The sequence below is a fragment of the Oncorhynchus nerka genome, linkage group LG25, assembly GCF_034236695.1.
Source record: "Oncorhynchus nerka isolate Pitt River linkage group LG25, Oner_Uvic_2.0, whole genome shotgun sequence".
In the NCBI taxonomy this organism is placed as follows: Eukaryota; Metazoa; Chordata; class Actinopteri; order Salmoniformes; family Salmonidae; genus Oncorhynchus; species Oncorhynchus nerka.
The window spans coordinates 27,586,254-27,609,059 of record NC_088420.1 but is presented as its reverse complement, the minus strand read 5'-3'; the positions used below and the strand labels follow the sequence as shown (position 1 = coordinate 27,609,059).

Here is a 22,806-nt window from a genome sequence, read left to right as displayed (position 1 = left end):
ATGAATACCCACCTGACGTCACTCTCCAAGTCACATGACTAGTGTCAAATTAACCCCTTGTAATCTGAGCGCTTCTGCTCTTTTTTTTCTGGCAGTGTATACTTGTCATTGTAACAGATTCATCAACTATTTTACCAAGTAAAAAGTAACGAAATACACAGATTTTCATTTAGAATGTATTGTTCATCTGAATATACATACAATGAATAATACAGTAAAATACATCACATTACAGGTGTCCCCCGATGTTCTGTAGGTACAGTCTCTTGTGGTAACAATCAATTCAGAACATCAAAAGGATTGATTTACATTGGAATTGTAATGTATTCATTAAGACCATCTCACCAGACAATATCCATAGTACCACCCTGTGAAGCTGGACAAGCATTTCACTGCATCTGCAATAACACCTGCTAAACTGTGTACAAGACCAATAAACATACATTTGAACTCTGCAGACCATCAAGCTTGATATACAATCCACTATGCGGTGGATGGATGTATTATAAAGTTGATATAACTTATGAATCACAAGCTGTGTGTTGTGTGGATTTAAAGGCTGCAAAATTGTAGTCAGGCACACTTGGCAGTAGGCAGACAGAATGGCATGCTAGGAGTAGGGACCAGGATGTCAGAGAAGATGGGTCGGTAGCCAGCAGGAAGAGGAGGAGTGCTCTGCTCCAGGAGGTCCAGAACTGTACCCCTCACATCCCTGGAAACATCTCCCCTAACATCCAGCAACACTGACACATGCTCATCACTGAGGGGCACAGACAGAAGACCAACACAGAAGATCAACACCTGACTACTGAAGAGACAGCTGTACAAGTGTCCCTGATATAATCATGTCTTAGGAGTGCGGTCATTAAGGCAAATGTTAGATGTGTTAAAAAACATGAATTGATTTATAGGAAATTGATATGGTAAGGATTGTGTGTATACCTGATATCAGGGTACTTGGCCACCAGTCCAGACACCTCGAGCGTAAGCATGCTAGGGTCTTTAAGCCGGATGAAGTCAGCCAGAACAGGCAGTAAAGCCATTGGGTTCACCTCACTCACTGATCCCTCCACTTCCTAAACAGACAGTGCATGCATGAACATGGAATACTGTAAATAAAATGGTGTAGTGAATAAAAATGAAGGAAGGGGTGGGTATATGTTGAGTATGGTGTGGGTTGGGTATGTAGTCTGTGTACCGTGGGATAAAGGACAGAGCAGAGCGGAGATGAGTGTCCCACTAAACTGGGTGTGGCTAAACTCAAGACTATCCTCACCACCAGGCCCTGGAAGAGATCCCTCAGATGCTGGGCATCCAGTGCCATTCTCTGGGCCAGCTGGCGCCGCTCCTCTGCATTCCGACACACCAGCCTCTTCTGCATCAACACCCTCACATACTCCACCACCGTCAGCCACTGGCACTCTTCCTGCAAACGCTACAGGAACAGGGAGGGGTCAACAATACCATACAGAAGACTAGTATAAGTCAGCTACAGACTAATTTGATTGTCAAAGAGCCTGACCTGCCGGCAGGGTGGGCGAACACGACTATACAGCTCAAAATGGCGCTCCAGGACTCCACATAACTTCAGGGTAACCGTGACGTCTCCCTGGGCCAGCCAGGAGCGAGACAGTAGTCCCTGCAGGAAGGGCTGGAGCTCTAGCAGCAGCTGGTCCATCACCAGGCGGCAGGCCCTCCTCACTGCTCGGTCCAGAGCAGCCAGGGGGCCGGGGGGAGTCCGGGAGAACCGGCTGGCTGAACGGGACGAGAGCTGCTGCTGCAAACTCTCTGTGGAGGTCCTGAGGAGAGGATAGGATACGGGGAGAAACAGAAGATAGGGGGGGGAAGAAGAGGAAAGGAGTTGAGAGGAGAGGCAAGGACAGTCTTGAACAAACTGTATAATATACTACATGTATGTGTGTACACAGACTCACATTGATGAACGTACAGATGAACAGAAACAGATAGCACTGACAAAAATAAAACAATGTACAGAAGCTCACTTGAGGATGATGCAGTTGCTTATAGAGGCCAGTAGATAATGGAGGTAGAACTTGTTTTGATTTGTGCTCTGATCCCTGCGGTGCTCCTTCCCAAATTCCACAAGAGCCTCCCGAAACCTGGAAACAGAGGGAGACGGAATGAGAGACTTACATGATGGAAAGAGAACGAGGACCCCGTATTTAATTGCAGTTACAATAAAATATCATAGGTTGCATTAGACCTTAAATGTGTGAAAAGTATCACTGATTTTGTGCCACATTCTCGAACATACTGACATAAGAACACTGACCCACCTATTGAGGAGGTTCTCCATCTCATAGAGCCCCATCTGTATGGTCTGATCCCGAAGTGATTCACTAACCATCAGAGCCACCCGTGCATTCTCCTCCAGCATCTAACACAACCACAACACAAACACAATATCAGTTCAACTCAATCACCGGCCTCAAAACACTCAACGTGTCGCCACAAAAGAAACACAACATTGCCACAACTCATGTATCTGCATAGAAATATAATTTAACCACATTTTAAACCAATATAAATATAGAGGTAGTGAGGTATGTATGTTTACCTGTGTGATGATGGTTGGCAGGCTGGTGAGGTAAAAGCCTTCGTGGTCTGTGTCTGGTTCCTGGTCTCTCTGCCAGTCTGTCAGCTCCACCTCCAGGGCCTTATGCATCCACTCAGACACACTTTTCTACAGCACAATACACACTCCACTCAACCACACTTTTCTACAGCACAAAACACACTCCACTCAACCACACTTTTCTACAGCACAAAACACACTCCACTCAACCACACTTTTCTACAGCACAAAACACACTCCACTCAACCACACTTTTCTACAGCACAAAACACACTCCACTCAACCACACTTTTCTACAGCACAAAACACACTCCACCACACTTTTCTACAGCACAAAACACACTCCACTCAACCACACTTTTCTACAGCACAATACACACTCCACTCAACCACACTTTTCTACAGCACAAAACACACTCCACTCAACCACACTTTTCTACAGCACAAAACACACTCCACTCAACCACACTTTTCTACAGCACAAAACACACTCCACCACACTTTTCTACAGCACAAAACACACTCCACCACACTTTTCTACAGCACAAAACACACTCCACCACACTTTTCTACAGCACAATAAAACACAAACTCCATAGGGACCTCCTGAGTGGCGTAGCGGTCTAAGCCACGGCATCACAGTGCTAGAGACATTACTACAGACCCGGGTTAATTTCCGGGCTGTGCCACAACCGGCTGTGGCTGGGAGTCCCATGGGAAGGAGCACAATTGGCCCAGCGTCGTCCGGGTTAGGGGAGGGTTTGGCCGGTGGGGCGTTACTTGGCTCATCGCACTCTAGCGACTCCTTGTGGCAGGCCGGGTGCCTGCAGGCTGACCCCGGTCGCCAGTTGAACAGTGTTTCCTCTGACACATTGGTGCAGCTGGCTTCCGGGTTAAGCTGGTGGGTTTTAAGGAGCGCGGTTAGGCGGGTCATGTTTCGGAGGATGCATGACACTCCACCCTCGCCTCTCCCGAGTCCATTCGGGAGTGTCAGAAATGTGGCGAGATCAAAAATTGGGGAGAAAAAGGGGGTAAAATACAACAACAACAAAAAACTCCACTGAGACAGACAGGGATATCCCACACCACAGTGCACATGCACAGAGGCATTAGTACACAGACATACAGGCACACTGACAAACAAACAAGACCTAGTTAGAAACACAGATAGTAAAGGCAGACAAACAGACAACTCAAAGACCCAGAAGTCTCACCCACCCGCACACTGTGTACATATTTGTTCTGCAGCTGTTCCAGACACTCCTGGGAGATCAGGGGTCCCAGCTCCTCTGACTCCATCTCCACCATTAGGTCTGGATGCCCCATCATATCTGAGCTGCACACATACGGTACACACTGATCTAATTTACCAAAGTTACCAGTCTTTAGTAATTTTGGTAATCAACATAAAATTGATTGCAATCTATGGTAACTTTGGTCATTTATACATGAACTTAAATTATATATAGCATTAATTTGTCCATGAGTTTCTAGTAGATAGATCATATGGTTCAAGAGAAAATAGCCTAATTAATGAAAAAGCATTTATTCAACAATAGCATTATTCTCAATTACCTTTGCAACTCCTGAAACTATTTACTTTTTTCACAACTGCCACCAGTTTGACACAAAAACATTGTCAACTAATACATAGACAATGCCATAATCAAACTCCTGTATTGAACACCAATGGTATTATGGTTTATATTTAGGATAGTTTTTTACAGCTTAGTCATTCAATGTTTTATTTTGAAATCATCTTATGTAATTATTTCATATAATAATGGGATAAGGCCAGACAGCGGGCCAGAGATAATTACAGACACCTGTGATAGCCTGAAGTTCACGAAAGGACCACTAAATACATAAAATCCTTGAAAGATACCAAAATTCTGTAAGTTTACTGGTAAACTTATAAAGTTTCCAGTAATATACCCTTCTTTTGCAACCCTATTAACACATAAAAACATATTTTGGCTCAAATTGTTTGGTCTATATTTGCTCACCTGTTGTAGATGTGTAGGACCCAGTTAAGAACAGCAAAGATCTCCCCGCTCTCCAGCTCCCATCCGCTGACCTGGCCCAGGTGTGACTGTAGACAGCGGTGGCAGGCCCGGAGGTAGGCCCTGGTCAGGTTATAGTGGGGAGGAACGCAGTGGTCCAGCAGGTGGCGCACCGTGGCCAGGTCTCCCATGATTCCGTGCTGTAGGGCAGACAGGTGGCCTGCAAGGCCAGGCCCACGGGTGTGCAGGTAAGAGACGCTACGGAAACGTGCAGACACTGCCTCTTCCAACACCTAACAGAGTACAACATCACTGTAAAGCACCTGTGCAATGCTACTGTCAAAACATAAGGAAAACCATCCATGTATCTCATTAACATAGGACCTAGGCCTATTGCATCATGCTCTATTCCAGTCATTTATTTTGATGTACATGTGTGGGCTCTTGAACGATGCTCAACCCTATCATTGAATCTCACAGTATTCAACTAGTGTACATTCAAGTCTAGACATACTTGGAAGAAGCGCTCCCTCCAGCAGCGTGGCCGTCCAGAGGGAAGAGGCCTGCTGTGCCCCCCTGCACCTCCTCTCTCCTCCAACATGGCCTGATCCAGTGCCTCCTCTCGCTCCACAATCCTCACAGCAGACACAAACGGCGTAGGGTTCTGCTGGGCTAAAGCCAGTCCACTCCCCACCACTGCCCACAGCTCCTTCCCCAGAGCCTCCACCAGCTTTCCAACGCCTGAGAAGTAGTTCCTGACCAGCTCCTCATCCTGGGCACTGAGGGCTGTCCCTGCTGTCCCAGGGGCCCCTGCTCCATGGAGCTGCCACAGGATGTCATCCTGCCAGCACTCCAGCTCCATCAGACGTGCGTGGGCCTCCAGGAGCCGGCGAGATTCTACCAGCCTCTCTGTCTCCGATACCATGCTCTGTACTGACAGGTAATAAGGGAGACACTGTAGTTTTAGCCAAGTTACAGATTGACATACCGGTAGTTATTAAAGTTTTGGCTGGAAGGGAGTCAATTATTCCTTAAGGAACAGGATATGTGCATTTATGGGAGTCTCTCTGAAGATTCAATTAAGTTTTATTTGAAAAGATTCATGAAATATTTTCCCAGTTGTGAAGCTACAGAACCATGGAAGCTGTTGGGACAGTCTCACCAGAGTAGAGGCGTGGCAGGTTGCTAACGGCAGCAAGGAGTTGACAGTGATTGACAGAGACTTCTCGCATCATCTCCAGAGCCTTGACTCCCTCTGCGTTTCTGCTGGACTCCACCCCTGCCTTCCCCAGGGCACGGGACACCTCTTTCAGCTCTTCCCGGGCCTCACGAAGCTGCTCCAGGCCCCAGCCCACCCCCTCTAGGTAGGACTGGACCACTGACTGGAGGAAAGGCAACATATGTAGGATCTCACAATCAGAAAATCAATCAAGGCACAAGTGGAAGTGCCATATAATAATAATTTGTTGGGTGCATATATTTGTCCTATTTCATGTACAAGTGTGTATTATACAAATGTGTGAATTGGAAATGTGTTTTTTGCATATACCAACTCCCCCGAGACACCCTCGGAGAGTGGTGGTACGGCCAGGGTCTGCCATTATCAACGGCGACCCTTGAGCTATGAGACCAGGGCTGCCCAACCCTCTTCCTGGAGATCTACTGTCCTGTAGGTTTTCAGTCCAACCCTAATTTAGCGTATCTGATTCAGCTAGTTAAGGTCTTGCTGAGCAGCTAATAAGTAGAACCAGGTGTGTTAAATTAGGGTTGGACTGAAAACCCACAGGACTGTAGATCTCCAGGAAGAGGGTTGGGCAGCCCTGTATTAGGCCATCGACAGATTTTTCACCTTAACATATGTTAACATCGACACAGATCAATAACCTGCCATCACAAACATTTTGAAAAATAAATTTCTCCCTCAAGTTTTTTTAATTTCATGTGGTAAGTGACAATAGCCTCTAGTGAGAGCAGGTGTGTTTGTAGTTACAGAATACCTTGAGTCTTGACTGGATGGACGAGGTCCTCTGGCTTTCCCTTTTGCGGTACTGTCCTAACCTCTCCAGATGCTCAGGGCGACAGAACACACCCGATGCCCACTTCAGGGCCGCGCCCCTGGCCAAGCTCTCTGCCCTCTCCGCCTCTGGCCACACCTCTGGGAGCGCTGCCGCATCAGTCAACCACACGAAAACAAGCTCAATTCACCAGACATTATGTGACAGGAGGATCCATGTGAAAGTATACATCTCTGTCTGTCTTTATAGAATAAAATCCCTGTTTTGTTCAGCTTGTATGTGTGTGGGGACATGAGCGATTATGAATCAATGGAGAGCAGCACGGTGTGTTAATCTGTGTGTGTGCAATTTAAACAAACAGCTCTGTCTCACTGGTGGTCATGAGACAGAGATGTTTACTACAAGCATTAAATGTGACATCAGCATTTCTGCTGCACAATAAACCTATGGAGAATGAGACTAATGTATTCGTTAACAGCACCATCATGCTTGAAATACAGAAAATAATACGCTTCCTCTGTCTTAAACACAGAAACAATTCAATTTGGAGAGGATGAGAGATATACATGCAAATGTAATACAATCTATTCTTTCCTCTGTTGTGAGTTATTGAGAAGTGGGTGTTGGTTAGAGTCAGTGGGTACAGTCTGTTTTGGTTGTTAGCAGTGTGTGTAGAGTAGACGTCTGTACCTTCAGGTTTGTCACCACCATTCTTGTCTCCGTCTGACATTTAAGTTCAGTTCAGCGGTCCGCCTGTCCACCACCAACAGTGGCCTACCCAGAGGGCCAGAACACCACTGAACGAGGGGGATGATCAGAGCCCGAAAGAGAGAGAAGGGGTGGAGGAACGAAGGCACATAACCATTGTACTGACGGCCTTCCTCTCACACTCCCAGACACATCCTCTACGCAGAGGCCGGCAGGAAGGGAGGGAGAGGGGGCAAAGAGGGGGAGGGCAAGAGGGAGGGGACTCCAGCCAAAAGACAAAATCCAGATGGATGGGGGAAAAGGGGGAGAGCTAGGGGTTATGGTCTTGTTTCGAAGAGTGCCGCTCTGTGTCTGAAATTATTATTTTCCTTTACGAGCAAATTCATTTTATACATACTCGTTGATAGAAAAATACATGCATACAGTACTTGCCATTAGAAATTAAGGGGAAAACTCTTCCATATTTGTAAGACATTGCAGTTTGTAAAGCAGCTCAATACAATGAGTAAATGATGTACTGACCTTAAGCTGTACATTGGTCTCTGAGGAGCGAAGTCCCAGTAAAGTCCTCTGATCCTCCACAGCTGTTGAGATCTGGGACAAACTAGGGACGTTTCACAACTGCTACCTCTAAAGGGAATTTGTTTATTTGTGTATCAGTCAAGGCCTCTGACCTCTCCCCACGTCTGTGTTTACATCTCCTCGTTTCCTGGACCTCTTCAAAACACACTGAATTATGCCAAGTGGCCCAGACACTAGCCAACAACAGCCTCAGTGGGGGTATTATTACAGCCTTGGTATTCGTGATGGGATTTCTTACAACTATTTTCCTTTCCAGTTTGTAACACAATCCAGTTGATGCAGCTTCCACAAATCAGTGAGGCAGTCAATTAGAGTTTATTTGATGTAAAGCCTCCTGTACCATGTCTTTAGTGGTTCATATGCCAAGTACTATAATGGGTTCAGGCCAGGTATCTAACAAAACAAAAGACTAAGAGAAACTTCCCAAATATGACAGCAACAGATTGGGGAGAGGATGTTATATTGTCTCCTCTCAGGGTGGGACTGTTGTACTTTCAAGGCCAGTGCCCCATTGTTCTTACTGTATCTTACTGACCACCCGGATCACTAAAGTCACTGGATGTCTATCATTACTTGCCCCACAACATTGGCCTTGTGTGCACTTGGGCATCTCACCACTCATGTCAATGTTATGCTAGCTATAGGCCCAGTATACATACCAAATGGCATCATATTGCCTACAAAGTGCACTTCTTTTGACCAGGTCCCACATTAGTACACTACATTTTAGAACAAGGTGCCATTTAGGACCCGTTTGCTGGCTGAACACAACACTTTGAGGCGTGGTCTGTACAGATGTGTACCCCTGTGCCACTCCTCCACTGTCATCACCTTGAGCTGAGAACAGCCCCACCTCCACCCAGAGGGGCTCAAGGGAACAGGAAGTCTATTTCTGTAGTAGTAAACCAAACACAGGGAGTACTTCCTGTCTGGCATTCCTGACCTGGGCTGAGTTCCTGCTCCACTTCAACCCCATTCACTTAAAGGCCCAGTGCAGTCATACATGTAATTATCCTGTTTAATATACACATTTCCACACTAGGAGGTTGGAATAATACTGTGAAATTGCGAAAATTATTTTAATGCCCTTTTAGTATAAGAGCTGTTTGAAAAGACTGGCCGAAATTTCAGGCTGTTTTGGTGGGACGGGTTCTTTGCCTGCCTGGTGACATCACCAGGTGTCACATCAGTTTATGTAAACTGTGTGGTTCGAGCTCTGAATACCGAATGGCTGACAGCCATGGTATATCAGACCATATACCACGGGTATGACAAAAATATCTATTTTTACTGCTCTAATTATGTTGGTAACCAGTTTATAATAGCAATAAGGCACCCTGGGGGTTTGTGATATATGGCCAGTATACCACGGCACTCCGCGTTGTGCCTTCGAACAGCCCTTAGCCGTGGTATATTGGTCATATACCACATCCCCTCGGGCTTTATTGCTTAAAATAGACCAATAAGAGTTTCAAACTTTCTTGCCACACCCATAGCCCTAGCAAAATTCTTTGCTTGAAAATTCTCTCTTTGCTAAGAAGCTATTTTGTTTATTTATGGCCAATTCAATTGAAAACAATCACAATAAGTTACTTCATTGTTACCCAGAAATTATTTTATAGAAATTGAGATACAAACTGCTGCATCATATTGTAATATTGCCATCACTATTTTAAAATAGAGAAATATTAGTCACTAAGGTCACACTGCATTGTGTGTGTCAGCTTTAAAGACTTTGCAGACAATAAATGCTACATTTGAGCCCATGGGGCTTTGAACTCAATGTTCATATTCTCCATATAAAAATGTACAGGGTAAAAAAGGAGGAGGGACATAAAACAAATGCATCAGATAATGTACACTATTAGAGACATTTTTATTATTTACTTGTAGTACCTTCATCAAATCAACTGCATATAAGAATGTTGACAGGTAGCTGATAACATCCACATATAAAAAGAGAATGACAGATTGACAGCAAATACATCAAGGGGGGGGATAGGTTAACATCAGAGTCTACAGACAGCAGCTAAATTCATCATGTCCCTTTAGGGTCCTACTAGGATTTATCATCAGATGAGGCACTAACATTACACCGAACATCTCCTTCGGACGTACATCATTCTATACTCTCAATTGCCTTGCCTGGGTAGCTGCCATTTTTGTGGTTTGGCCCCTGTTGGGTTATGCACAACACAGCACTAGATTTTGAATGAAGGATCTAATTAATGGTCAGTATTTCCAACCTCGTAGCAGGTTGTCAAGTACAATACTATAACTCAACTTGCACTGCAATTCTACTTAAATCACTAAATTAATGAGTTTTTAGATGAGGTATTTATATATTTTAGAGGTAGACTATATTATTTCTGAGAGACATATTTCCACACTTTAGAGGGTATTACAGCAATGCTGTAGTACTGAAATAATGTTGTCCAGTAGACATGTCATGCTTTGTAATGTTTGGCTTATCAGAATTATAACTACACTATTGGACTAATCATCCATTTAGTGTTAGGGCTCTTCTGCACTAGCTTTGATACTTATTCAGTAGTTTCTAGATTATATGGATGTCGTTAAATTGTCCACTTCAAGCTCAGTTAAATAGTATATAATGCTAATAGGCCACAAGATGGAGCTCTATTTTAAAGAGCTATTCAAAGTGACAAGGCAAAAATATCACCATGTATAAAATAACCTCCCAATGGTAATCATAAGAATCCATAAAGATATATATATATAAAGAGAGAGAGAGAGGGATAGATAGATATAAAGATATAGCATATCATTATATAATAGTGTGTTACAGACTGCTCTCCCTTATGTTCCCACTGCTGGCCTGAGTGTTGGGCTGTGCTCCAGCATGGTTCAGGGCTCGGTGAGTCCAGGCATGCAGGTCCAGGAGAACCTGGTTCAGCTTCTCCATCCAGTCCTTTCGATCCTCCCGCGTATCTGCTGAGAACCAGCACCTGAAGAACAGAGAGATCATGGAACAGAGATTGGATTCAATACTAAATGGGAATACTGAAATGTTATGCTAGATCTATGAAGATACACCAACGTCTATGACATACACAGATATGCTTACTTTAGCAGGATCCGTCATTCACAAAACATTAATATTGAAAACATCCATGACCACTTGTTGTCAAGGAATGGTAATTTGCTTGTATCATGTGAGTAGTTGTCTAGAATGAACTGTAAAGTAACAACTATTAAATATAATCTTACTTGGCCAGAGCGAGCTGGTCATTCTGTTGTGCAGTCTGGATGCAACTGACCAGTTCAAAAGTATAAGGGCGAGCACAGGAGTCCCTCTTCACTGGCTTCACACTTTGACTAGAGGAACTAAACAAAGAGATACTGCCTTCTGCTACCTGCAAGCACAACAGACAGTACAGTAGAGGGAATAACATAATGTTTTTAAGAGTTCAATGACCATAAGAAATATCAAGTCAGGGTGTAACTTGGTCTACGAGAAATAAAACCAAGAGCTCCAGTCTATAGTCATCTGTCACTTCAATGCCCACCTTGCTGCCCTGGTCATTGGGGTGGTTCCAATAGGACATGTGGTTTCCCTCCAGGACAAAGAAGCGTCGATGCCAAGCTCCAAATCCATTCACCACCTCAAACATTGTCTGAATGGAAGGAGAAGGGAGAAAGAAGGGGTGGGTGGAAGATGAAATACCGTAAAGAAAGTATAGAGGACAGAAGCAGGATAATATTCACAGGAGATTAAACAAACAAGTAACTCACAAGGAAGCCCTGGTGTTGGACGTTAGAGTGGCTCTCGCTGTCTAGTCGCAGGTAGATGTTTCCCTCTAGTGGAGATAGGAAGGGCACCTGTGCAGAGAGGAGGGGGAACTAGCAGGACATGGATGCCAGGGTTGTGCTGCTTATAATAGTTCATCTAGCTAAGGAGGTAAACAAAACATGCAGTGGAAAGCAATATGCAATGATTGTATTTTGCTCTAAGTCATAGGAACATACATTTATTTCTACACACATTTTCATCTACCTATAGAGTACACCATCACTGATATTGAAGCCAGTGTAGCTAAGACTAATTATTGGTTGTTGATACCAGTGTTGCTGGCCACACACTCAGAGGCATGATAGGAGTCAAATGGAGAAGCAAAGAGAAAAGAGAAAAGGTGAGAGCAAAACCTTTTCCTGAAACTCATCTCCCAGGAGTCTCCTGATTTTGCCATCAAACTGTATCTGTGCACAAGTGGAGACACAGCACAGGGGGTGGTAAAGGTTACGTCACTAGTGATCCCCACCCAGACACGGGAAAACTTTAAACCAAAAACAAACTAAAGTCATGTGAGGAAATGACAACCATTCCAATCTGTATATCGCAACTGACAGAATTACGACGGGTGGAAAAATCTGAAATGTGACATGACATAGATTCAATCAAATGGTAACCCACATCCTCAAGTGACCGTGAGAGAAACAAGCTAGCAATCAGGTGGTTCAAAATCAAAAAGGACAAGATAAATCCACGAATGCAGTGACAAAAACATAAATCGCCACATCTTCCCATACTGCAGTAAAAATATCTGATACACAATCATCCAGGCTGGAGCACTGCAGCAGGTGACTGTGACGTGCAGCCAGGTGAGGTGAGTCTACCTTGTCCAGGGGGAACTTGCTATGGCCCAGGGAGGCCAGGGAGATCTTGTGAGAACCAACCAGAGAGAAGTGGCTGGTGCGGCGGGTGTTCAGGGCTGGCATGGTAGAAGCTGTGGGCGGTTGATTTGATCTAAATCAAAAACTGACACCACTCAGGATGAATGTTATCTTCAGATTATATGCAACCGGGACAATAATACTTACATGTCACACGGTGGTTGGATCTCTGTTGAAAAGTAACAAGAAAAAGTTTTCAGATGAGAAAAGTGTAACAAGTAAGGAAAAAGGGTTGGTGTATATCCATCTATTCCAAATTAAATGCATGTGTGCCTTTCTGCACTCTTAACGATCAAATATGTATTCTCTGACATCCCAGATCTATACAGTGTCCTAACATATACAGCATTTCATTGAAAAGGGTCATGCAGATACATACACAGTGAGTGGGACATTTCAAGTACTAGGCAGATAAGAAAGCTGATCACCTTTATGGTGCTTAGAAGCTTCCTTGGGGTGATCTTAAAGAAGAACAAGTAGTAAGATCAGAAATTAGCTTTGTGCAGAACACTCGCATGTATACTTCATTGTAATCTATAGAACACTGGACAGCATTTCTTAAATCAGAAGATTAGCTCAGTCACCTTTGACCTGGAAGAGCTGCGGAGATCCACATTACAGGTGTTGCCTGAGGTGTGGGACTGAGTAATAGAACAAAGTTTGGAAATAATACATACAACCTATTAACACCTTTCTCAACATTGACCCTCTATTGTAAAGATTTACTAATACACCCGTTTTAAGTGACACATTCAGTAATACGTTCCATCTCACCAGGCTGTAGACCTCAACATCAATCTCAAAGTTGGAGTGAATGTCCTGCCTGAAGGGACACAGTACAGAATCAGAAAGACTTGGACAGACGAGAGGTGAAAGCCATTTCAGCAGTAATACAGTAGACATTACATAAGCATCTCCTTCAAGGCACGGACAGACCAGTAGGATTGCCGGCCGAGAGTACTTGGCACCTCTGAACAGAGCCGGCTGTAATTTGCAAACTGATTCTACATGTAGAAATACGGCCAAAATGATGGCCGTCAGTCGTCCACCGGCGAGTGGTCTCTATAACACGCACACCGACAGCAAGCAAACGGCGAACAAACAGCCCCCTACTGTATAGACCGACAATCGAGTTGTCACCTTTACTCCACATACTAAATATGTGGAACCAGTGGAGGGACTCACATGGTGATGGAGGTGGGGAAGGAGATGGTGTCTCCATTCTGGGCATCCGCTGCAGTGGCCAATGGGGTCGCAACAATGTTGCAGGGTCCATAGCGAATCAGGACAAAGAAATAGTGAGTTGGGCGACCTTTAGGGAGGAGAGAAAGATTCAGGAGACTTGTTCATTAAATAATCTGGTATGGTGTCTTGAGCTGACCATGAATTGGACTATACTGTTTTGTGCATTTAACCTAAATGAAGAGGCAAACAACTAACCTCTGCAGCTGGCAGATTCAAAATAAACTTTACATTATAAAGGTGACAACATGCATAGCCTATCGGATGGTAGGTACCTGTTTGTGTGCGGGCTGAGCAGACAAACTCCACCTTGAGAGGGAGCTGGACACTGTTGATGCTGACGGTGCCCCTGCAGGGGTGCTGGGACATGCTGGTGTCCCCCTCACCATCACCGCCCTCTAACTCCCCTGAGATCCCCCTCTCCCTCAGCCTGGTCACCTCAGCCAGCAGGGCCGCCCGCTTCTCACCTGACACAGAGAGAGGGGACAGTCAGATGACAATACAATGAAGACTAATTAAGAGGTTCATCATTCACTCCAGAATAGAAGGATTTGGGAGGGAAAGGAGAGGAATAACCATAGGACAGAGATCGAGATGAGTTTGTGTAGAAACTAACTGAGCAGATGGAAAAACTGGAATCATGGCGCTAGAAGGTGGATATGACCAGCGGCGACTCACAGGAGACGAGCAGTAGTTTCTCAGCCTCGGCCTCCTCCAGGGAACCTCTGCCGTGGTCCTCGTCAGTGCAGCAGCTCAGGGCCTGCAACGTCTGATTAATGACCGTCTGTAGCTTGGCAGACTCCTCATTCAGAACCTGACCAATCACAGGAGGACAGGATATTCACTCCACCATAATAATCATTTAAAAAATATTTATTTACAGTGTCAGAGGCATAGTTATGTTATCCATGTGGTACATTTGTCAATGCGTTCACATAAAGGAACGTTTTGGATGACATGCTACAGTGGTAGTCACACTCCATGACACAGAAGACACACTAGACTCAACCGCTCCAAGTTGTACTACAGACCATGATCCTGTCCTTGGTGTTGACAGTTTTCTGGGGGTGGAACTTCTCAGCGGCACGCCTCTGCAACCCTGGGGTTACACTCTGAATAGCTGGCTTGGTGCTCTGCCTCTGGGTACGGTAAGCATCGATGCTGTTAATCAATCAATGACAAAACACATTGGAGTCATCAGTCACAGGTAGAAATCACAAGCCAATAATTTTTGTTGTTGTACTTTTTACCTACATTTCTTGATAGTCAATTGGTAGTTACAGTCTTGTCACATCACTGCAATTCCCGTATGGACTCAGGAGAGGCGAAGGTCGAGACCCGCGCGTCCTCCGAAACACGACCCCGCCAAGCCGCACTGCTTCTTGACACACTGCTCACTTAACTGCTTAACTACACACTGCTCACCAGAAGCCAGCTGCACCAATGCGTTGGAGGAAACACCGTCCAACTGGCGACCATGTCAGCGTGCACGCGCCCGGCTCACCACAGGAGTCACTAGAGCGCAATGGGACAAGGACTTTCCAACCGGCCAAACCCTCCCCTAACCCGGACAACGCCGGGCCAATTGTGCACTACCTCATGGGTCTCCCTGTCACAGCCGGCTGCAACACAGCCCGTGACTGAACCCGAATTTGTAGTGACTTAGACCACTGTTCTACTCGGGTGACTGCCAATCATATCTTTTGAAAGATTTTCATAGTAAATATTTTTTTCCAATTTTACTCATGTTAGCTGATCCCCCCTCGCAGTTTGTTTTTTTACACCCTAATAACAGACTCACCATCAAGCTTTGGTTATTTGAATCAGCTGTGTGGTGCTAAGGCAAAAGCCAAAATGTGCACCCTGGGGGGGCAGGACAGAGTTTGGGAAACCCTGGTGTAGAGGACATGATGGCTCACCTGTAGAGAGGGGCACTGTCGGCAGGGGGAGTGGTCAGCTCTTCAGGAGTCAGAGGTAGGGATGGTGGGGTGGCTGGCTGACTAGCTGCAAGTCTCTGCAGGGATATTAAAACACTTAGATGTCAATTTGGAAGTGTAAACACTCCAAGCTTTAAAACTGCAGGGCAACACTTTCAGAATCACATTGAACAAGGTGACCCTGGCACCCTTTGTCTGTCTGCAGAGCCTTACCATTGGAGTGACCACAGCTTCCACAGACCTGCTGAGAGGAGAGAGGATGCAGCTGGGTGGGAGGGTCAGCAGCTCATCTACACTGGAGTCCAGTTCCCTGATCTCTTCCAGGTCTTCACCCTCCTCAGCTTTCTCATTGTCCAACTCTGTTTTCTCCTTTCTGCGCATCACTGTGGCTATGCCACTGTCGTAATCCTCAGTGCCCTCCTTCTCTCTTCCCTGGGCAGAAGCCTCCAACATGTCCTTAAACATCAGGTCAATCATCTCAGCAGTGTTGGTTTCATCTTGAGAGCTCAGCTCAGCCTCTGTGGATATATCCCCATATGCAGTAAGTTAACATTCAAACAAACTATTGCTGTAGTATGTCTGGGACCTGGTTTTCCAACTTGTAACAAATATTTCAAATGGCTCATCATTTGGTTGTTCAATGTAAAAAAAAATGATAGGGGTGTGAGGTGGTGGCAGTGACCCATTGAACCGATTGTTTAGAATGGAGTGCACTGCAGACAGTAAAATATGACCAGTATCTTTATAACCCAGGTGTGTAAGCGACTGCATGTACAGTGCTTTCAGACAGTATTCACACCCCTAGACTTTTTCCACATTTTGTTGTTACAGGCAGACTGAATTGAAAATGGATTCAATTTAGACTGTGCGTCACTGGCCTACTCACAATACCCCTTCATCTCAAAGTGGAATTATGATTTTAACATGATTACAAATTATTAACCAATTTAAAGCTCAAATGTCTTGAGTCAATAGGTATTCAACCCCTTTTATGGCCAGCCTAAAAATGTGCTTAACAAGTTTGCGATAGTGTTTAACATTTTTGAATGACTACCTCATCTCTGTACCCCACACATTTCCCTGACAAATGTCCAGAGTGCACTCTGCCTCCTCTGTCATGCGTCTCTTCAACCTCTTGTGGTGGGACATCCATGTTGTAAACTGAGGCTCTCATCTCACACCCCTATTCTACACTGACATTTGCACAAAACTCTGACTAACAGGAACAGTTAGATTTTTCTCAATATATACTGTTAAAGTGTCTACCTCCAAGCTCTTCATCTGTAATAGTGACTTGTCTTCTTGCAGTGTCTTGGATTGGAGGCTCCACTCCATGGATCTTAGCAGTGACAGAAGTCTCGGTAAAGCTGCCGTCCTTCACCCAGAGAGGCTCATCACCAGTCACATTGAGGTCTGCCTGCTGGACAAAACATTTTTTTTTTATAGCTCAGGCCAAAATACAAGCAAGCACCTTTGTTCCTCTCATGCACACATCTATGAAGCCTTTTGTAATACACATATTACAAAAGGTACTGTGCCACTATGTGAAGGACCAGGTGAACCCTTAAACCCGATTACCATTCACATGACTTTGAAGAGGACAATGATTGTCAGTGACACCTGTGACACCCCGGTTTCTCCACAGAACCAGTTACACCGAGTCTAATGTCCATATATGTAAACTCACATTCCATGGTTGGAACGGTGGCCACTGCAGTCTCCTGCTATAGCCAACCATCATCCGAGGGGAGGATGAGGAGACGGGTGGGGTCGCCCTCTAATGATCTCACAACAATACCATTGTTCTATCAGGAACCGAGTACTTGAGCTCAACCAAAGAGCCACAAACATAACCCTTAAGAACAATATGCCATTACCAGACACAAGGGGAGGGTAACACCAAACTTACCTCAGTCAGTGAGGAATCAGAGAATCTTTGATTTAGAAAGACATTCTTTGCAATTGGCTGAGCCCTTAAGAGTCGCAGCTCCTCCTCCCTTTCCTGATTGGTCAGACAAATAGAAGCCTTTAGACAGACACTTCCCAGGAATCTTAACAATTGTGTAATATCAACATTTCAACAACCTCTAGATAAGCTCCTGCTGTTCTCAAGAGAGTTGGTGAGCACACAAACCACATCGAAAATCTTACTTCACTGCCTGGTGTATGTGTGTGTGGCACAGACCTGGCGTATGCGGCACAGACCTGGCGTATGCAGGAGACTTGCTTGGAGCTGGGTGTTTCACTGTCCTCAAGTTTAAGCTGTAAGTTGGTAACGGCGTTAGAGAGGGTACGGGGGCACCGGTTTCCTGGCAGAGGGCTGGCCGGACAGGTGGTGGGGGCGTTAAACCGCTCCACCCGTGAGCTGAATTCTGCCTCACCTGAAAAACAGACCAGATGCTCCTATCATACAACAACCTCAGAGCAGACAAGTGTTCTCCCTCACATTCAATGACTGATAATGATGCATTCTTTACATTGGCAAGTGAGTGTTGCACACTGTGTAAAGAAGCATTAAAGGTGAATGTGTAAGATTACTCACCAATAAGAATGTGCTCTTTGAACCCTTCCTGGATTATAATGGATAGTCTCGGAGCCAGTAGAGGGCCTCCTACAAACAAAACAACCACCATTAGTCACTGTTTCTCAATGACTACAGATCTAAGTATTGCAAGTAGGTTATTTTAGGAGGGAGAGTTATTAAATCAAACTTGGTCACATGCTCCAAATACAACAGGTGTAGACTTTACCGTGAAATGCTTACTTAACGAGCCCTTTCCCAACAAGGCAGAGTTAAAAAGTAGTTCCATTACGTAAGTCATTGGAAGAAGGCGTTTTCTGTACAGGGAGGTTTTATAAGACTCCCAAACGCTTGGTCTGAACATTAACATGGATTGCTGGCGGTACGGTTTTTGAAGCACAAGGACCTTTTTTTTCATATCGGCGTTAAATAATCTTCAAAGAACAACAGGTTAAATTGATACACCTTTATAGGGTCAGGTTTCCCACACAGCCATATTTTTCATGTTACAGTGCTTGTTTACAGGAAAACAGAGTGGACTACCTGTACAAATTAGCTATGTGCATCTCCGAAAACCTGTGTGTAAATCCGGAAGTCGGACGACACAAACATGTTGTCACTGAAAAATACTGCAACTATTAAAACACTGTACAGTAACTATGTACTTTGCATTTGTGAAATTTTGAAGTGATATTAAAATAGAGGGATTTATGTTTTCAGAACCATACCACATTTGAGAATTGATTCACGTTTAGATGGATTGTTTGGCCATTTGGGCTGCCAGAGCCAGTTCGCCTTTAAACAGAACATGTAAGGTCCATGAGCTATAAGGAGTAAGGCTCCTTTAATCCATTATTGGGCTATATAAAAATCCCTTTTTCAGGACCCTGTCTTTCAAAGATAATTCATAAAAATCCAAATGACTTCACAGATCTTCATTGTAAAGGGTTTGAACACGGTTTGCCATGCTTGTTCAATGAACCATAAACAATTAAGCAACATGCACATGTGGAACGGTTGTTAAGACACTAACAGCTTACAGACGGTAGGCAATTAAGGACACAGTTATGAAAACTTAGAACACTGAAGAGGCCTTTCTACTGACTCTGAAAAACACCAAAGAATAGATGCCCAGGGTCCCTGCTTATCTGCGTGAACATGCCTTAGTCACGCTGCAAGGAGGCATGAGGACTGCAGATGTGGCCAGGGCAATAAATTGCAATGTTCGTACTGTGAGACGCCTAAGACAGCGCTACAGGGAGACAGGATGGACAGCTGATCGTCCTCGCAGTGGCAGACCACGTGTAATAACACCTGCACAGGATCGGTACATCCGAACATCACACCTGCGGGACAGGCACAGGATGGCAACAACAACAGCCGGAGTTACACCAGAAACGCACAATCCCTGCATCAGTGCTCAGACTGACCACAATAGGCTGACAGAGGCAGAACTGAGGGCTTGTAGGCCTGTTGTAAGGCAGGTCCTCAGACATCACAGGCAACAACGTCGCCTATGGGCACAAACCCACCGTCGCTGGACCAGACAGGACTGGCAAAAAGTGCTCTTCACTGACGAGTCGCGATTTTGTCTCACCAGGGGTGAGGGTCGGGTTCGCGTTTATCGTCGAAGGAATGAGTTACACCTAGGCCTGTACTCTGGAGCGGGATCGATTTGGAGGTGGAGGGTCCGTCATGGTCTGGGGCGGTGTGTCACAGCATCATCGGACTGAGCTTGTTGTCATTGCAGGCAATCTCAACGCTGTGCGTTACAGGGAAGACATCCTCCTCCCTCATGTGGTACCCTTCCTGCAGGCTCATCCTGACATGACCCTCCAGCATGACAATGCCACCAGCCATAATGCTCGTTCTGTGCGTGATTTCCTGCAAGATAGGAATGTCAGTGTTATGCCCAGCGAAGAGCCCAGATCTCAATCCCATTGAGCACGTCTGGGACATGTTGGATCGGAGGGCGAGGGCTAGGGCCATTCCACCCAGAAATGTTCAGGAACTTGCAGGTGCCTTGGAGGAAGAGTGGCGTAAAATCTCACAGCAAGAACTAGCAAATCTGGTGCAGTCCATGAGGAGATGCACTGCAGTACCTAACCTACCTACCCAGCTGGTGGCCACACCAGATACGGACTGTTACTTTTGATGCCCCCTTTGTTCAGGGACACATTATTCCATTTCTGTTAGTCACATGTCCAGTTTATGTCTCAGTTGTTGAATCTTGTTTATGTTCATACAAATATTTACACATGTTAAGTTTGCTGAAAATAAACACAGTTGACAGTGAAAGGACATTTCTTTTTGCTGAGTTTACAAGGAGATAATTGAGATAATATGTACATGTAGGTAGGGGTAAAAGTGACTAGGCAATCAGGACAGATAATATAAATAAAGAGATTAGCAGCAGCATGTCTTATTTTACCCGCACGTCTCTGGGTTAGTTGCTGTACTCTGGAGCGGACAGAGCAGAGAGCGGGGGTGTCTGGCTTCACCTCCAGCTCTGCACAGCAGAGGTGGTCTCTTGATGAAGAACTCTTGTTAGGACTGACGTTCTCCTCGCCCAACAACTTCAGGCGACGCCTCTTCTGAACATCATTGACCTCTAAGACAGGATAAGGAAGTTCATAATAACGGGTATGCCCCAACTCTGCACTGTTAGTTAGGTGTTTGTTAGTTACACATTGACAACACACTCACCTGACGAGGGGACATTGTCCTCTGTGTCAGACAGAGGACCTCTATGTCTCTTCAAAGCTGTCGACAACCCACTTCGATGTTTCCTATCCATACTCCTATAAAATAAACACCAAATGAAGTGCAGTGCCCAGCTAGCTATCGATTATGCAAATGAGCTAACTATCTGATTTACCCAGCAGTAGGTTCAGCTACGAGCCTGCTGCATACTGCTATTAGCTAACGTATGTGGCTGAAACGACTTACCGTTTTCTAAAATGTGTAGGATATAACATCCTCTTACCTTAACAGAAATGTCAGTGTGTGGCAAACAAGTCACGACTGGGCATAAATTGCAGTGAAGATTCAAAAGACTTTGTTTATTCGACGCCTTTCCTACTTTAAACTTTGAATTTCAGCGGGTTCTAGACGTAAGTCTGTTGTGCTTGAAAACATCGCCCTAAGACTACCGTAACGCCAAGCGTTTAGTGCGCAAAACGTTTGCTATTGTATTTATGGTAGGTAGACGATTAACTTCCAGAGCGGAAGAGGCAAGGAACTTCAATAACTAACTTTATTAGATCCTTGAAGTCTCCCAAACAGTAAACATGTTGTCCCCCACGAATGGCGCAGTGCCCCCATTTGGGCCAATTAGTAATAACAATTCAAGCACCAACGGGACAGGAGATATGCTCGTTCAAAGTTTGGAATTTCAGTTGATTACTGTAAGCGCCCCCTTTGGGCTTATCGTCGTGATATCGTCATTTCAACATACTGTACTTATTGTATCAAATGGTAGGCTACAGTAGCCTACAATGACATATCAACTACTTGATGGCCAACAGATGCAAATGTAGCCTATCATTCTCCACATTTAATGTCATTTTCATTGTCAACTTTTTCCCATAGCACAAGGAGTTCCATAACTTCCATTTCAAATTGAGCAGCGCTCCAGACCCTAAAACTGAGCATCAAATTAAATCAAATGTTTATTTGTCACATACACATGGTTAGCAGATGTTAATGCGAGTGTAGCGAAATGCTTGTGCTTCTAGTTCCGACAATGCAGTAATAACCAACAAGTAATCTAACTAACAATTCCAAAACTACTGTCTTATACACACAAGTGTAAGGGGATGAAGAATATGTACATAAAGATATATGAATGAGTGATGGTACAGAGTGGCATAGGCAAGATGCAGTAGATGGTATCGAGTACAGTATATACATATGAGATGAGTATGTAAACAAAGTGGCATAGTTAAAGTGGCTAGTGATACATGTATTACATAAAGATGCAGTAGATGATATAGAGTACAGTATATACGTATACATATGAGATGAATAATGTAGGGTATGTAAACATTATATTAGGTAGCATTGTTTAAAGTGGCTAGTGATATATTTTACATCATTTCCCATCAATTCCCATTATTAAAGTGGCTGGAGTTGAGTCAGTGTGTTGGCAGCAGCCACTCAATGTTAGTGGTGGCTGTTTAACAGTCTGATGGCCTTGAGATAGAAGCTGTTTTTCAGTCTCTCGGTCCCAGCTTTGATGCACCTGTACTGACCTCGCCTTCTGGATCATCTTTATGGCCTTCCTGTAACATCGGGTGGTGTAGGTGTCCTGGAGGGCAGGTAGTTTGCCCCCGGTGATGCGTTGTGCAGACCTCACTACCCTCTGGAGAGCCTTACGGTTGTGGGCGGAGCAGTTGCCGTACCAGGCGGTGATACAGCCCACCAGGATGCTCTCGATTGTGCATCTGTAGAAGTTTGTGAGTGCTTTTGGTGACAAGCCAAATTTCTTCAGCCTCCTGAGGTTGAA

At 44.9% G+C, this 22,806-nt stretch overlaps 2 protein-coding genes across 8 annotated transcripts; both read right to left on the bottom strand.

Moving 5' to 3' along the window:
* Window positions 1-162: 162 nt before the first annotated feature.
* On the bottom strand, window positions 163-9,664 carry exoc3l1 (exocyst complex component 3-like 1). 2 transcript variants are annotated; one of them, XM_029634077.2, is made up of 13 exons: window positions 7,305-9,664; window positions 6,597-6,763; window positions 5,762-5,981; window positions 5,114-5,532; window positions 4,603-4,892; window positions 3,815-3,932; window positions 2,579-2,704; window positions 2,298-2,398; window positions 2,004-2,120; window positions 1,523-1,799; window positions 1,277-1,435; window positions 943-1,076; window positions 163-760 (listed from the first exon to the last, which is right to left on the bottom strand). In XM_029634077.2, exons 1-13 carry the CDS (start codon window positions 7,342-7,344, stop codon window positions 574-576), a joined length of 2,355 nt encoding a protein of 784 aa, XP_029489937.1. In that variant the 5' UTR covers window positions 7,345-9,664; the 3' UTR covers window positions 163-573. The 2 variants fall into 2 exon arrangements, with proteins under 2 accessions (XP_029489937.1, XP_029489938.1); XM_029634078.2 differs by lacking the exons at window positions 6,597-6,763; window positions 7,305-9,664 and having other exon boundaries at window positions 5,114-5,527; window positions 5,762-5,850.
* Window positions 9,665-9,761: 97 nt separating this feature from the next.
* Window positions 9,762-21,604, bottom strand: LOC115109306 (anillin-like). 6 transcript variants are annotated; one of them, XM_029634072.2, is made up of 24 exons: window positions 21,286-21,604; window positions 21,006-21,100; window positions 20,731-20,910; window positions 18,321-18,389; window positions 17,984-18,159; window positions 17,688-17,780; window positions 17,466-17,555; window positions 17,045-17,198; window positions 15,992-16,296; window positions 15,761-15,855; window positions 14,873-15,002; window positions 14,520-14,655; window positions 14,117-14,308; window positions 13,785-13,911; window positions 13,374-13,422; window positions 13,184-13,240; window positions 13,028-13,060; window positions 12,747-12,768; window positions 12,543-12,652; window positions 12,072-12,125; window positions 11,661-11,747; window positions 11,435-11,542; window positions 11,136-11,281; window positions 9,762-10,873 (listed from the first exon to the last, which is right to left on the bottom strand). In XM_029634072.2, the coding sequence occupies exons 2-24, from the start codon at window positions 21,094-21,096 to the stop codon at window positions 10,708-10,710; spliced, it is 2,670 nt and encodes an 889-aa protein (XP_029489932.1). In that variant the 5' UTR covers window positions 21,097-21,100; window positions 21,286-21,604; the 3' UTR covers window positions 9,762-10,707. The 6 variants fall into 6 exon arrangements, with proteins under 6 accessions (XP_029489932.1, XP_064865782.1, XP_029489933.1 ...); XM_065009710.1 differs by having other exon boundaries at window positions 12,603-12,652; XM_029634073.2 differs by having other exon boundaries at window positions 17,045-17,195.
* Window positions 21,605-22,806: the final 1,202 nt, after the last annotated feature.